Source organism: Phyllopteryx taeniolatus, chromosome 3 (assembly GCF_024500385.1).
Source record: "Phyllopteryx taeniolatus isolate TA_2022b chromosome 3, UOR_Ptae_1.2, whole genome shotgun sequence".
NCBI lineage: Eukaryota > Metazoa > Chordata > Actinopteri > Syngnathiformes > Syngnathidae > Phyllopteryx > Phyllopteryx taeniolatus.
The window spans coordinates 27,246,537-27,262,057 of NC_084504.1; the positions used below are offsets into that span (position 1 = coordinate 27,246,537).

The window sequence follows — 15,521 nt, forward strand, 5'->3', positions numbered from 1 at the left end:
CTCATTTTTCAGACATTTAATGAATCAGCGCATGGACCAGCTCGTCCACAACAGTTAGTACCATTTCCTGAATATGAGGTTTGGCTAATCTGGCCATTTCAAATCGGGGCTTTAGTCTCTCTGATCCCATTTATGCCATTCCAGGGGCTAGAACACGGGACCCTTCTGCTCACAGGCTATATTCTGAAATCACTCCCCGTCCATCGTCTTGGAAGTCATCCAGCCATTGTCTCCGACTTTGGTTGTTCCGCTGCATTTGTGTGCAACAATGTGTCCAAAAGGAAGGGAAGGACATAAATAGGATGAATGTCGCAGAATCTGAATCTGTCCCTTTAAACCAATCATTTTATAAATACAAATAGACTTTTTACCACCAACCAGTTTGTGAGGGCTGAACAAATGTTTCACTTTAATAATTAATATTTCCACAATACGATCTAAGCAAAAAACGTACACAAGTTACTAAAATGATTTGTTAGGAAAACAACAGGGTTTAGTGGTGGTGTGTGAGAAACAATTTACTGTTAACAAACATTTGTGAGTATTAATTTAACCGTAATCTCAACATCCAGTGTTGAATAACTTTTTTTTTTTTTTTTTAGTATAAGCTGATCCATAAAAATAGACACAACTTGATTTAAGTGTCTTAAATGTGCTGGAAACATAAAATCTGCAAGTGAATACATTTTCCATGGAGAGTTCAGTAGTTGTTTTCCATCTAACATCTAACTTTGGCAAACCGCTGCACGCTTTACAGTTGGAACATCATCTACTACTGTCATTGTTAAACAAAATGGCTTCGATTATACAGAATCGACACAGCAAAGATGAGCGTTTTTGTCAATGGTAAATATATATATATATTTTTTTTTCTACCCAAAAAGACTTTGCTCAAAAGGGAGCACTGGGTTTGACAAAACCCGAAAAATCCAAAACGACAGAGAGCTTTTTTTCTTTTTGCATAAAAAAAAAAAAAAAGAAAATCTACAAAAGGGAACACAATATGACAAAGCATACTCACATACATATAAGCTTGAGAGATGAATTTGTAAAATGTAATTCAGTTTTTGCACTTTCCCTCACAAAGGGACTCAAAACAAACAAATAAAAATTATTTCACACGGAAAACACTAAACAAATTGATCTGATTATTTTTGCTACAAATTTATGGAACTATTGTATAGAGCTGGGAGAAAACAAATACAAGACTCACACAGGGGAAAATGAACAGAAAGTCAGAAATAGTGAGGGTGAGTTCACAATGAACAGAATTCGCATGACCTTTAAATTGGATTGTAATACAAAATGTCCAGACATTGTAATTGTACAAAAAAAAGAAAGAAAAAAGAATACCATCGAGGTATCAACAGCATAACACGTAAGAAACATTTGCAAATAGTGTAATAAAAGGTATCAGACCTTCCTCCAGTTCTAAAGGTGAGGACAGTAGAAGACAATGGTTCAAGGTTTAAAAAAAAAAAAAAAAGAAAAGGTCACTGGTCCCTTGGCTCATTCTCAAAGCTACATGGTGACAGCTCAACTGGAAGTCACCTGACCAGACTGTGGCGACTGTGTCCTAGGCCTCAAAGCGCTTGGGGCAGATGATGGGCATGATGAGAGTGCACATGTAGAGCAGCAGACAGACCCACGAAGAGGAAATCTTGATCCAGAACACTGACCAGCTCCCGTCCAATAGCTTCTCAATCCTGTAGTTGTCATAGCTGAAAAGGATTCATCAAAGTGGGTGAAAATACAAAATCTGGGATGGAACTTCCACTAAATGAGCAAGCCTGACTGACGACTTACTGGAACCAGTTTGTTATGGTCATCATGACGTAAAGGGAACCCAGGAAGAAGACAAAGTGGAAATATTTGTAGCTGTAGTTGGTCGCCTCGCTCTCATCGTACACCACATTTTGCCCTGCGCCGGTCTTCTCTTCATCGTAGTCATCTGAAAGTGGAACAATTCAGTCAAAGCAATTCACAAAAGAAAGACATTTTTTTTTTTTTTTTAGGTACAGAATTTGCTCTGTGCATGTGGGGTCATAAGCTTGAAAGCAACCAAAATTCCAAGTGCACAAATGACAGCCATTTAAACTCAACATGGATAATCCCGTTGAATGTTTACTTTCTCTTAGCTACTAAGATTGTAAAATGCAAGCATTCACTTATTGCTTCGAACATTGACATCTGCACTTTCTGAACGCTCCTTTGGATTGTGTTGCCTTGCCTCCCCCTCCACCTCCAGCAGGTGGCGGTAGAAGCCCACAAACGGCTCCACACTTGACACCGCCAACCTTGTAGTAACAGTGACATCAGCTGCGTTTGCTGACCAATACCTTCTCACCATGTCGCATCAGTGCGATGAATAACAATGAGCAGAAGCGCTCTGTATGCACACACTACCACTGGGAACATATTCACACACTCAACAGGCTGGAGGGACACGGGCTCGAGAGGGAATGAAGAAAAAGGGATTTTTCTACCTGTGTCATCCCCAAAGCAGAAACAGCATCGGGCTCTCTGAGGGATGAAGACAAACGCATTAAACCCACGTGGGCAAAGATATCTTGAATAGACACAATGTCCCCTGAGTCGAAACCAATTGAAATATTTTTCAGCTTCTGTTAATTGAACTCAAACTATGAACAAATGTTAGCACACCACGCACTCAAGCAGAGTAAAACATTTGAGCATACTTCGGTCTCCGGTTCACTGTTTCTGCACACTCGGAGCGCCGCAGATCTTCGCTTGATCGTGGAGGTCAGGCTGGTGGAGGGAGGGAGGGATGGAGGGAGGAAAAACAGAGAGGCTGTAATTTTCCATCACAAGTCTTTTTTTTTTTTAATCATGTGCCGTTCCAGACGGCTACTGAATCAAATTTTCTGCCGCGCTCTTATCTCGGCGATAGTTGTTACCAGGAGTAAAGGATGCAGCCAAACAAGATAACGGCTCCGAGAGCTGTGACGATCTTCTTGTCACTTTCCCTCCCAGATTTGAAGGGAAAGACGCACACGGTTGTGTTCATTCCATCCTTCTCCACCACTGCAAGTACAAAAGCACCAGCAGCTATTAAGAGCAGCATGTAGAGCAATGTCATGCATATGCATTAGTACAAGAATGATCAATTATTTACTATGGAGGCCTCATAGATGGATAAGTGATGGGAAAATGTGGGACACATGAGGTGGCAGTAGCTCAGTCTGTGAAATGCCACAAAAAAATAAGAAAATAGGACAGGAGTGATGCTAGGGTTCTATTGTTTTTTTATATGTGAATATTAACACAGGTTAACTAAGTTTTTGTGTTTGTAATTGTATTGCTTATAATAAAATGATTCAACACATTCATTTCCCTTCATGATGTTTCCATACTAGTTAAGTTCCAAACTCGAGGTTGATAAATTGACATATTAGTCCAGCCTTAAGACAACATATCCAGGTGTCTGATTGTTATGCCAGCACATAGATAGCTTTGTGAGTAATTGCTTTAAGTGTGTGGGTTAGGGCACATAGTCTTATTATGCTTTAATTGCTAATTTAGTATGCGAAAAAAGAGCACTAATTTATTATATGCAGTAACCGATAAAAATAGTAGACTATGGAGCCAGCACTTCAAAGTGTGTGCACTCATACCAAGCCCCCGGCCGTGAAGAAAAAAGAAAAAAAAAACTCTCGTACTTCGCAAAAGCAAACGCCTGTGTTACGTCATCTCCCCAAACTCTTTTTCAAAGGAATTAGAGCCATGAGTGATGCAATAAAACAATGCGCTGATTAGGCGGATATTAATCGGCGCGCAGACTTACCTCTATGGCTTATGAGCTGCCTTCTGCAATGAAGCATTACACCGATGATTGTAACAAAACAAGCCTACTCAAATGTATCTACTCTAACTATTTTTACTTGTTATTGTGTAAAAAAAAAAAAAAAAAAAAAAAACATCTAGACTTCCAAAATGGCGACAAATATTCCGTAAGGCTTCCACAGTTTAACAACACTTCCTAGCCATTTTGAAAGTTCAAGCGCGTTAATAGATTCATTCAACCTATTTTTATCACCTTAGATTGGTTAATATTGCCAAAAACAATCGACCAACTTGGGACAGACCAATAGTATTGATTTCTTTTTTTTTAAAATATCAATTTGACCATATTTGGACATACACGGTTTCTGGCCGATCTATATTGTGTTTTACAATAATACTTAAGTATATTTATAATTCATATGTAACTGTGGCTAAAAAGCAAATCATGGAGATTCCCAGTGCAGTCAATAAATCACTGCCAACAGCCTCTGAAATATCCACACACTCTCCTTTCTTCTACCCCTTTTCCTCTCTTTGTACTATTATAAATTGGCTACGGTGGCAATTCCTTGCCAATATCGCGCCATACTCTTTAACCGATAATATGTGGCACTTCAAAATGTGGTTTCCAGATAAGAACACCAGGGGTCGCAGTTTTTTCCGTTGCATTTGTCCCTGGCATGTGTTGCCAGGGACAAATCGCCGGGCGTGCGAGTCGCTCGGTGCGAGGCGGGCCGGGCCTAACGTGAACAAATGACACCTGAATTCCATTCTCTATTGACGTGAGTTGCTAATCACTGTGACTTTATGCATTCATACTCACGTTCTCTCGGTTTGCTGGAGAATGCTGAGAAGGTGAGGTACATGACATAGACACTGATAACTCCGGGTTGGAGCAGGCCTGATGTGGGCTGAACTGAGGGGACACAAAAAGGTAACCAGAACAGGGAGATTCAACCTAAGAATCTAAGAATCTAAGAACTCCTCCGCTCGAACAAAACGTTCTTACTAATGACGAAGCACATTTTGAAAGAAGCTTTCATTTTGATCTGCATTTTCGAGGTCCTTACGTTTCTGTATGATGGGGGAGATTGCAAGCAGAGACACAATGAGGCAGAGACTGCCGTTGATGCCCAGGAAGATCTTGTTGAGGTGACATGCCGTGGGGTGGGTGTAGTACAGACCCATGAAGATCACGGCTCCCACCGCAATGCTGAACAGCACCAGAGTCACCAAGGCCAGCGCTGCGTACCACGAGCGGTTATACTTCACTCCTGAGCTCCTACGTATGCAAGTACATACAGAGGGAAGGGGATCAAAGGAAAACAGGGCCAAAACAACATGAATGTGGGGTAAAGAAAAGGAAAAGGGAAAGCGACTGGGTCCTGAAGAAATAAATCAAAGACAGAGATGTCTGGTGAGTTATTCCTGTAGGAGAGTCAGTGCACACGTCGAGTGAACTTGGACAGTGGCGGACTGCCGCCCAAATCCCTCCTCCCACCACAACAACAACACAGCTACAAGACTCACTCTCGCCAAACTTATATTTCTTCACGTAAACCCACAGAACGAGTACGTCCCAGCCGCTCAGTTTCTCACCAACACCATGCATTGTATTGCCGTGGCATCGTGTGCTTCCGAAGCCCGGCGCACTGACCAGTTTGTGTTCCATCTGTGGGCAAACTCCACCAGCAGCATCAGCTGGATCAGCAGGAAGATGAAGCCGCCAGCAGCTCCGATATAGCGCCACACTAAGGAACACACATTCAGTTCATTGTTAAAGCTAATACCAAGAATTTGTCACAGGTTACTGTCCCAATGTGCAAAACTTTGATTTGTAAAGAAGCAGAAGAAATAGCAGCAGAATAAAACAGCCAACGTGTCAGTGCAACGCGTAAAAGTAGTGAACATCACATCTACTGTCCTAAAATACTACGACTTATTACATGCTTTTATCTATCGTTATTGATACCATTCTTTTAGCCTACCATTTAAAGGTGGCTATAGTCAAGATGAAAATGTAATACACAGCATTTACCTTCCAGAAATATTTCCTCTTGTGGAATGAAGAAGCCTCCTGCACAGCTGGCTACAAGCAAAATGAATTTTGGCAACCAGAACCTGAAACAATGACATTAACTATTAATACAAATATATGTATATTTCCCCGCCCCCCAAAAAAAAGAGAGAAATGAAGTCAGTCACAGGACACCATTAGCACTTACATTCACCCCAATGGATAATTTAGTCTTCAAATAATATAACATGCATGTTTTTGGAATGTGGGAGAGCGCCAAAGTACACAGAGAAGAACATACTAATCCAGACAGGAAGGCCCTGAGCAGAAATTCAAACCAAGAAGCTGTCAACTCTGAGAGGCAGACACACGAACACATGCAGCACCATGCCGCCCTGATTTCATCCAGGATGAAGAAATCCCCCACCTCCTAATATGTGCACGTCACGGTTACAACATATAACAACAACACAAACAAAAACCATTGTTGCAAGATTTTATGCATTTGAATGCCGATGGCTTATCTCCTTTTTTAAATATATTTTTTTTTTTTTTTTTTTAACTTTCTGTCATTTGGCAGCACGGTGGACTTTGCATGTTTTCTCCCAGTGCTTGTGCGGTACTAGTCTGGCTTCCTTCCCACATTACAAAAACTAAATGGATGGACTATAATGGATGTCCTGTATGTTTCATTAAACTCTTATATAGGTGCAATATTTAGAATGCGCGTACAACCTACTGTGACTCGCTGAAAATGCATTTTCATATGAGCAGATCTAACTTTTTGTGTCAACTTGGACAAAGGATTCTTACCCGTTATGTATGGCTGCCCTCCAGCCAGTACTGTTATTGACGCCTATGGTGAAGATGGAGAAGATGAAGAAGAAACAGGCCATGCCAAAGCACACCTTGTAGACGGCAGAGTAACCAACCAGGGTCTTGCAGTTCTTCCCTGCATTCATCTTCTCACACAGTTCACTGTAGAAGGGGATCTAAGTGACAACATACACACAAATCCAAAGTGGATTAGCCCACTGCTGTATTGAACCACTTTGAAACCCGCTGTCACCCACCTCCCACCACCTCCACTCATGTTTGTCTAGGCCTCAGTGAAAAGGTCCAATAGCGTCTATTCTGCGCGTCACGCCTCTTAAGGAGCAAAAAGAGCAAACGGGCGGCAACGACAAGCCTGATTTTTCTCCTCCAAGCCTTCTTTCATGAAATGATGGCTGCAAGCTGTTAAGAGGAGTATTACAGCTACGGTTCAGTGTTTACAAACAGAAGAGACAGATGAATACGTTGTTTTGGCAGAATAAGTAAGGAAGCAATCTTCTCTTTGTGTGTTTTTATTACAAAAAAAGAAAGAAAAGTCTTTGCAAAGAGAGGGAAAGGTACAAGTCTTACGAGTTTTCACCCCTTACTGAAGTCTAAGCAAAACAATCACATCCGCAATACAGAAGTGAGAGCGACAGAGAAGAAAAGGAAAGAAAAACAATGATCTTTGTCAAGCTGCACTCAACTAGTCTTTATCGAAAGACAGCGAGTAGTCGCAACATGGCTGGGAACAACCAGGATGCACAAAACGGCCGGAAAACAGCCAGCAGTCATAACATGGAACAATAAAGCATGTGGATGTTGTATAAAACTTTGGTATATATATATATAAAACATACATGTTCCAACTCAACATTAACAGCCTTTTACTGTATAAGCAAATTGAGGGAATGGTATTGAGAAAGACGATAAGCAAAACACAATTGGAATTTCTTGATACAGCCATCATAAAACACCAAAATAAAATATTTCTTACCTAAAAAAAAAAAAAAAAAAAAGGCCTTAACAGAGTGGAGAAGATAAAGAGTTTGTTGTGGCCTTCACTGTAGACGAGACAAGATGCGCTTATCAAAATGTGGCACCAAAAGAATGGAGAAATGTCATAGCAGACTCCTTATGTAGTAGGAACTACAGAAACTATACAAACTGTGAGAGTTTAGTTCGCCACCATGAGACACTAGCAGATTGAGTTATCAGCATCTCAGTGTCAGATGAACACGTAAGGTTAAAAGACCCTTTTTCGAACCCTTTGTGACATGTTGAGGAGGACATTTGCATGGCCATTAAAAAGGGAAGAGGCTGTCTGTTTCCAACGGCGGTAAATCTTACAGCCCTCAGGCGTACAATAGTTGCTCTTAGAGCAGGGGACTTCCCACTGACAGACATTTCGAGAGTCCAAGTGTGTGCGTGACTGCGTACGTGTGTAAGACGAGGGAGGAGGCTAACTCTCCAAAGCAAAGGGCATGTTTTGCCTGCTACTCTATGAAGGAGATACACGGTGGGGAGTCATTGTAAACACAAAAATAAAATAATAGAAGAAATGTTTGCTTGTTGACACATGTTCAGTCCGCTGAGCATTTTCTTAGAGTGGACATATATGGACAAAAAGTTCAAGGACAACAGGCCATTGAAACTATGGAACTACTACTCACAGAAAATATACGCATGTCCAAAATGTCTAGTCGTGCTGAATAATTAATAATAATTTAAATCATTTATTTCATAAATACGAGGACCGAGACTTGCTTCCATATAATAATACAGGTACCTTGAATTCTGTGAGGCACGGAAACCATTTTTGGGTGTTTTCCTTAAATGTCTGTGCGTTACGTGCATACTTACATTTTTCATCTCATCCTCGACTGTGGGGGACATCATGATGACACAGACGACGGTGACCAGTAGAAAGAAGAGGGTGTACATGATTCGCGTCGCTGTGGACTGTTTGATCTTTGGGCAGCAGTTGCAGCAGCACGAGCAGGCTGCTGAGCCACAGCAGCAGGCCAGCTGCAATGTCGAAACAAAGACCAGAAGATGAAAAGACAGCTTTGAACTTTAGCACGCTCTTGGAAGTCATGCACACAAACACGATTTTCAGTACTTATTGACTCCAATCGGGCAATTGGGGGATGAAAAACCAGAACTCAAGTCATGTTACATTACATAGTAACTGAACGTAGATTCTGTAGAAGTTGTCACAATATTAGAGTAAAGAATAAAAAGGTTTCTAGCCATTACGGCGCTTTGTCTAAATGCCTGCCTCTTAACTTGAACTTTCACGAGCTAGCGCGAGACAAGAGGCAACTTCCTAAACCCTCACTGGTCAACTGAAAATGTTGCGCAAGTCCCTAATCAGACACACACAGCAGCACACGAACACAGGCTTGACGTTCTATTTGGGGGGGGGGGGGGGGGAAAGGACGTTCTATAATTGTATTTACTGGAGTTACCTCCACCGTGCTTTGTAAGTTTGTAGAACAAGGCTTAGTGTGAGGTAGCCTACTGGGATCAACAGTTTGCTTCCAACTGGCAGGCTATGCTAGATTTCTGTTGCCCCAGGGCTTTCACACATTTGCCCCCCCCCCCCCCCAGAATATGTGTCAGGCTATGTAAAATAATGGCTCAGACAGTCGTGAAAATGAACCTAATGTCAACAAAATAGTGCCTGTATTTGATGAATCTATTGTAACTGAAAATGGTAGTTAATCCTGATAAATACTCTTTTCTTTTGAGATGAGGAAACATGCCAAAGTCTGTTGTCCTTGTTGGAAGATACAGTATTATCATTTCTAAATGTGTCCATGGGCAACGCCAATTGTAAGTTTTTGTCGCTCACAATGATGATGACCTACATCTCAAACCTACTCATTTGGATGTTTTGTGGCATTCAAACAGAACCTTTAGCAGGTGTGGTTAGGGCCACAGTGTTGGCAAAGTTTCTGGCTCCATCCTTGGCTCCTCCCAAGGCCGTGTCAACATACTTGAGCTCCCGTGGCCAGCATTTTCCTCCACGCCGCTTAACAGGATAATGGTTCTGCACCCACATCCTCCTAATTAGGCATTACAGAGTGAAATTAACCAAGAACCAAACAGGGCCATTTTACAGAGAGGGTGTTTGGATTTCATTAGTTTAGGGGGTGTTTCACCAGTGAACTCAATACTGCGAGGGGGGCCAATGACAACAGAGAGGGAGAGAGAGAGAGAGCAAAGCCAAGCAAGGGTGTCTAAAGAAATTCTCTTCAAAAACACCGATATAAAAGAGTATCCATGGTAACCAAACCGACGCTGCCCACGACATGGCCCCCTCTTCAACTCCCTGTCTGCCCTGCGAGCATATCGACAGGTGGTCAGCGTGTCCCTGACATATGTCACTACTTCAATGTCCATAGCAACCCTCTGCTTGCTTGTCATGTTGCTCCGGCCCTCCCGCATAAAGATCTTTATCCTCCCTCAAAATAACTCCCTCCTTGGTCCAGCTGCTATACTTTACAGAAAATGAGCCAAGAGTCTCACGAATGTCTCAACTGACTGGAGACCAGTCAGTTTCCCCAAAAAGATTTGTCATCCTCCACCCCCCCCACCCAAGAAGAAACTTACAATCATCAGTTTTAGGTTTTTGCACATTTTTGTTATATTCACCGGCCCTTTGGGCCCATCTCAAACTCTGGAGTGTAAACTGCACTCTTAGCTACAGAGATCCTCCTCTTGTAGGACACAGCAGTAGGAAGACCTCAGGAAATATCTCAAAGGTACTAAAAATGGGGTTTGTTTGTGGTTTTGATGAGAGAAGCATTTCCATCTGGCTTTTAGAACAGCTCAATGATCAAAGCTTAAAATGAAGACAAATCCTCTACCCAATATCTCAGCAGTGCTGTCTCGCTGAGCACTCAGGATGTTTATCATTCCTCTTATATTGTGAACTATTTTCCTATCTCCAAGCCAAACTGAATGAAAAACATCTCAATTTGGTGTCGGTCACAATCACAGGAAGAGTAGCATGAATCAAACACAACAAAGAAATGTAAACTCACAAAGGTGAGCAGACACTTGTGCAGTACAGTCTAGGGCGGGGGTGTGTCAAACTCATTTTTGTCTCGGGCCGCATTGTAGTTATGATTCCCCTCAGAGGACTGTTAGAACAATGAAATGTTTCATCACCAAATCATATTATTGCCATTACACAACAAATTGAGGGATAACGGTCTTTCATACATTATGCAGTAATGTGCTACTATAAAAGAAAAGTTGCTCTAAGATCTTAATGATAGCACCGCCCGTGGAATAACGCTGACTAGGTTGTATCACGAGACAGAAACAGTTCAGACAAAACTCTCGACACACCCCGCTGCCTCAAATTACAGCGGAGCAGAAAATGTTTGAGAGGAAGGAGGAGAAAGGGACGACATCAAAGACAATAGAAAAAGATTCATGGGACTGCCTCCCTGCCACTGTGACAACTACTCCGGTTGCCTTACACTGGGCGGGGACACCACCATTGGACACCACACCACATCTAGGCAGCTGTGCACACATAGCAAAAATGGATCACTGGTCTGTTTTCTATACACACCAAGTCTTTGCTTCTTTCTTGGCAAATACAGCCCATAGCTACAAGTACAAATGACAGGTAGATGTGTGGTGGGATGTGGGGGTACAAACAGCAGAGGCTCACTAAGGAAAAAAGAAAATTGTTACTTGCCAATTTGTGAATTTAGAACAACTCGCTTACAGAACCTTTTTCAGAAAGCTACAACTAAACAAATATGTCTTGGTTGTGTAATTGTTTCCCACTGAATATGGGTGGAGGCATCCCAGACCCAACTATTCGCACGCAAGCAGTTAAAAAGTAAATGTTCCCATAATATGTCCCCTTTAAGTCGACCAGGAATGATATGAGTGTATCGTGTGAGGCGTCTTGCCGTAGCTCCGAATCAGTCCATATCACGTGAACACTTCCATTGTTAGTGTTGAGTTTCAGTCACAGGTGATTAACTTACTACAGTGCAGTGACTTGGCACAATGTATGTTAACACTTCTATAATCATATTTAGTTTCTGCTATACAGCTTTACACTGGCTTCTCCTAATCTGCCCGAGTCACAAGGTCAGCACAGACCAAATGAGCGATGCAGGGGACAGCAGCCAAACTGTTAACTTTTTACAGCTCATCAAGACAAACTTTGCGGATCGGCTGTCACACTTATGGCACTGCAGCAGCTGTGCTGTTCAGTTGCAACGCTTGGCAACAATATAACCATTAGCTAAAAGAAAAACACACCAAAATGTTTTGGCACTGAGAATGAAACTTAATGTGTATTTTCACTGTTATTTAATCTAATTGTCCTTATAGAGCATGGGCCACTAACATCGTGCCTGTGCGCAACACGTAGCCCCCGAAGGACCACATGAGTAGTTCGCGAGTGTGTTCTAAAAATAGCTCAACAATGATGGCACATTGTGATTTCCTGGGAAAGTAGCAGAAGTAATCATTTGAAAATGTAAACACTTACGGAGATTAACACAAAAGGTGTTGCATATCTGTTTCCTACCTTGTGAAATAATTGTTGATAATTATTGTGAAAAATAATTAACATGCTCAGTGTCTTCACGACGACGAATAACATTCATTATTAATAACAGCATATAATTAAAGGTAATTTAAGCAAGTGTGTTATTTCAGAAGTGTGTATGAAACTGGCAGCCCTTCGCATGAATATTTACCCAAGAAGTAGCTCTCAATTTCAGTTTCAAAAGGTTACCGATACCTGTGCCCTGTTGTAGTTTGAAATAATATGCGTTGAGCTTGTAAGATCCTCAATGTGATGACACGGTGAGCAACTGGTTAGAGCATCTGCCTCACAGTTCTGAGGACCGGGGTTCCATCCCCGGCCCCGCCTTTTTGCAGTTTGCATGTTCTCCCCGTGCCTGCGTGGGTTTTCTCCGGGCACTCCCGTTTCCTCCCACATCCCAAAAACATGCATGGTGGGTTAATTGACAACTCTAAATTGCTCGTAGGTGTGAATGAGTGTGAGTGGTTGTTTGTTTGTATGTGCCCTGCGATTGGCTGGCAACCAGTTCAGGGTGTACCCCGCCTCCTGCCCGATGATCGCGGGGATAGGCTCCAGCACGCCTGCGACCCGCGTGAGGAGAAGCGGCTCAGAAAATGGATGGATCCTCAATGTCTTGTACTGTGCCAGACAGTCATGTAGCCTAGCTGTGCAGCTTACATGCTTCCGCATGGTTTCAGTGTTGTCCTCCACTCACAGCCAATGCTCGCAGCTCTTTGGACCAAAGTCAGCACTGGGCAAAAGCCTACCCCCCACCTCACTGCAACATGGTCTACATGGCCAATCCCACTGAGATGATGTGTACGAGTGACTTGCTCCCCACACTATGACCACTCCTTTGCCCAAACTAAACAATGCTCACCACTTCTTCATTTCCATTTGTGGGACAAGGAGGAAATGAACAGACCACACTCTAATTTGGGCTCCTTGAAACCTCAATGGGCATGTATATTCAAACTCAGGAAAGTTAAGTACACACGACAAAATGGACAAAATGGTTGTCTGGGACAAAGATTAGAAAGCCACCAGGACAGCTGCAAATGAAACTGATCTCACGGTTTGCCCCCCTGCTGTTTTTTTTCTTGAAATCCCTTCAGTTTTCCACATCTCCCTGCCACTGAAGCAAGCAGGAAACAGGAGAGAGTTTTCCTGGGATGAGAGATGTGCTTGTGTAATTAAAGTCTTGAGCACAGCAACTCAGCAGTGAGCTAGTAGGCAAAATCTCATAGCTGGGTAAAAGAGTTGGTCAGCATTGTAGGGGGGGGGGGGGGGGTAACGCTCATTCGTTCAAAGGTAAAGATGATACTGTACAACAGAATAATTTTCTGAAATTTGCACATACTAATTTTAATTTTGTTTAGAAGCAGGTGATTGTTTGTTTTTTTTAGTTTAGAAGTTGAAAAGTGTCAAAAACATTGTGCGTAACGATAATAATATGGCAGCACAACCGTGATTCTTATGAAACATTTTAACAATTTTAAAACTTCCATCATTAATGAAGGCACCGCATAACTGGATTTTTCAAAATGACACTTCAAAGATAAAATACAAAGCAAACCCTGCCACGTGTTCTAAGCAACGTATTTACAAAGGTTTCTGGGAAAGAAATGACAAGCCTTGGAACCTGGCGCATATGTTGAGTTGTAAATGACAGAGAGCAGAAGCAGAAATGTCGGCGGGGGCTGGAAAAGTACAACTGGAACACGGCAAGAGCCATACAGGGGACGCAAACCACATGAAATCACCCATAGTCCCGATACCCAGCTGTTAAAACTCAGCAATCGCCTTTGTTTCTTTTCAACATCTGCTCAGACGTCCAATGTGTTATTTCATAGCAGCTCCTGCTAACCGATGTTTAGCTAGCTTTGTCTTCCATCACTATGCCATAAAGCCACGTCAACAATGAGTGAAAATGATACATTGTTCAAATGTTCGTTATTAACAGTAAACGACAGTTTTGACCACACACACACACAATTTTAAAAAATACATAAATAAACGCTAATTGACGGGAGACCGAGCAGCTGTGGATGGGAACAACATCAGGCGGAAACCACAAAGCGACAGGCGAGTGCTCTATTTTTAAAGCTCACGCAACGCCGACAACAACACACACGCACGCACGCACGCACACACAAAACGACAGTAGCTTAAACGCGTTTATTCCTCACCTGCGAGATACAGCACGGAGTACACATGCTGCGGGAGACGCGACAAGCAGCGTTTGACAGAAAGGAAGGCGAGCCCGGCGCTAGTTGTGAGCAAATGGAAACGGAGATGGAAGGAAGAGCTGTGTTGGTGTTGTCCTCTTGCCTGCACAGCCCAGAGCGTCCCTACGCCCGCCTCTCCTCGATCGCTCCTCGATCTCTCCTCTCCTCTTCTATACTGTACACGCCACTGTACCACTGCTACCTCCTTATCTCTCCCCACAAACACTCTCTTGCACACTGCCTATCACGCACACACACGCACACGAAAGCACCACAATCACCTACTGTACTTTATACAGTAAATATTCCTTAGATTTGAACACCGATATTTGTATTTTCTACTCCTTTCTTTTTCTTCCAAACACAGAATAGAGTGAGCTCTTGATTGATTGAGATCTTTAAACAGTCACTCTTTTTTTTATATTGGAGCCATTTGCTAAAATCATTTGTTATTTTTTTCCTCATTAATGTACACACAGCACCCCATATTGACGGAATTGTTTAAATTTTTTGCAGCTTTATTAAAAAAGAAAAACTGAAATATCACGCAGCCATAACTATTCAGACCCTTTGCTTTGACGCTCATATATTTCACTCGGGTGACGATCATCCTTAAAATGGTTCTAGACCTTCATTGGAGTCCAGCTGTGTTTGATGATACTCATTGGACTTGATTAGGAAAGCCACACCCCTGTCTATATAAGGCCTTACAGCTCACAGTGCACGTCAGAGCAAATGAGAATCGTGAGGTCAAAGGAACTGCCTGAAGAGCTCAGAGACAGAAATGTGGCAAGGCAAAGATCTGGCCAAGGTTACAAAAAAAACAAAACACAGTGGCCTCCATAATCCTTACATGGAAGACGTTTGGGACGACCAGGACCCTTCCCCGAGCTGGCCGTCCGGCCAAACTGAGCAATCGGGGGAGAAGTGGCTTGGCGAGAGAGGTAAACAAGAACCCAAAGATCACTGTGGCTGAGCTCCAGAGATGCAGTCGGGAGATGGGAGAAAGTTCTAGAAAGTCAACCATCACTGCAGCCCTCCACCACTCAGGACTTTATGGCAGAGTCGCCCGACGGAAGGAAGCCTCTCT

General features: G+C 42.6%; 1 protein-coding gene across 1 annotated transcript; it reads right to left on the reverse strand.

Annotated features, from left to right (window-relative positions):
* Position 1: 1 nt before the first annotated feature.
* On the reverse strand, positions 2-14,672 carry serinc5 (serine incorporator 5). The gene is made up of 12 exons (XM_061768085.1): positions 14,393-14,672; positions 8,498-8,662; positions 6,635-6,813; positions 5,843-5,925; positions 5,462-5,555; positions 4,875-5,086; positions 4,628-4,720; positions 2,919-3,045; positions 2,700-2,769; positions 2,487-2,523; positions 1,807-1,951; positions 2-1,721 (listed from the first exon to the last, which is right to left on the reverse strand). Exons 1-12 carry the CDS (start codon positions 14,417-14,419, stop codon positions 1,577-1,579), a joined length of 1,377 nt encoding a protein of 458 aa, XP_061624069.1. The 5' UTR covers positions 14,420-14,672; the 3' UTR covers positions 2-1,576.
* Positions 14,673-15,521: the final 849 nt, after the last annotated feature.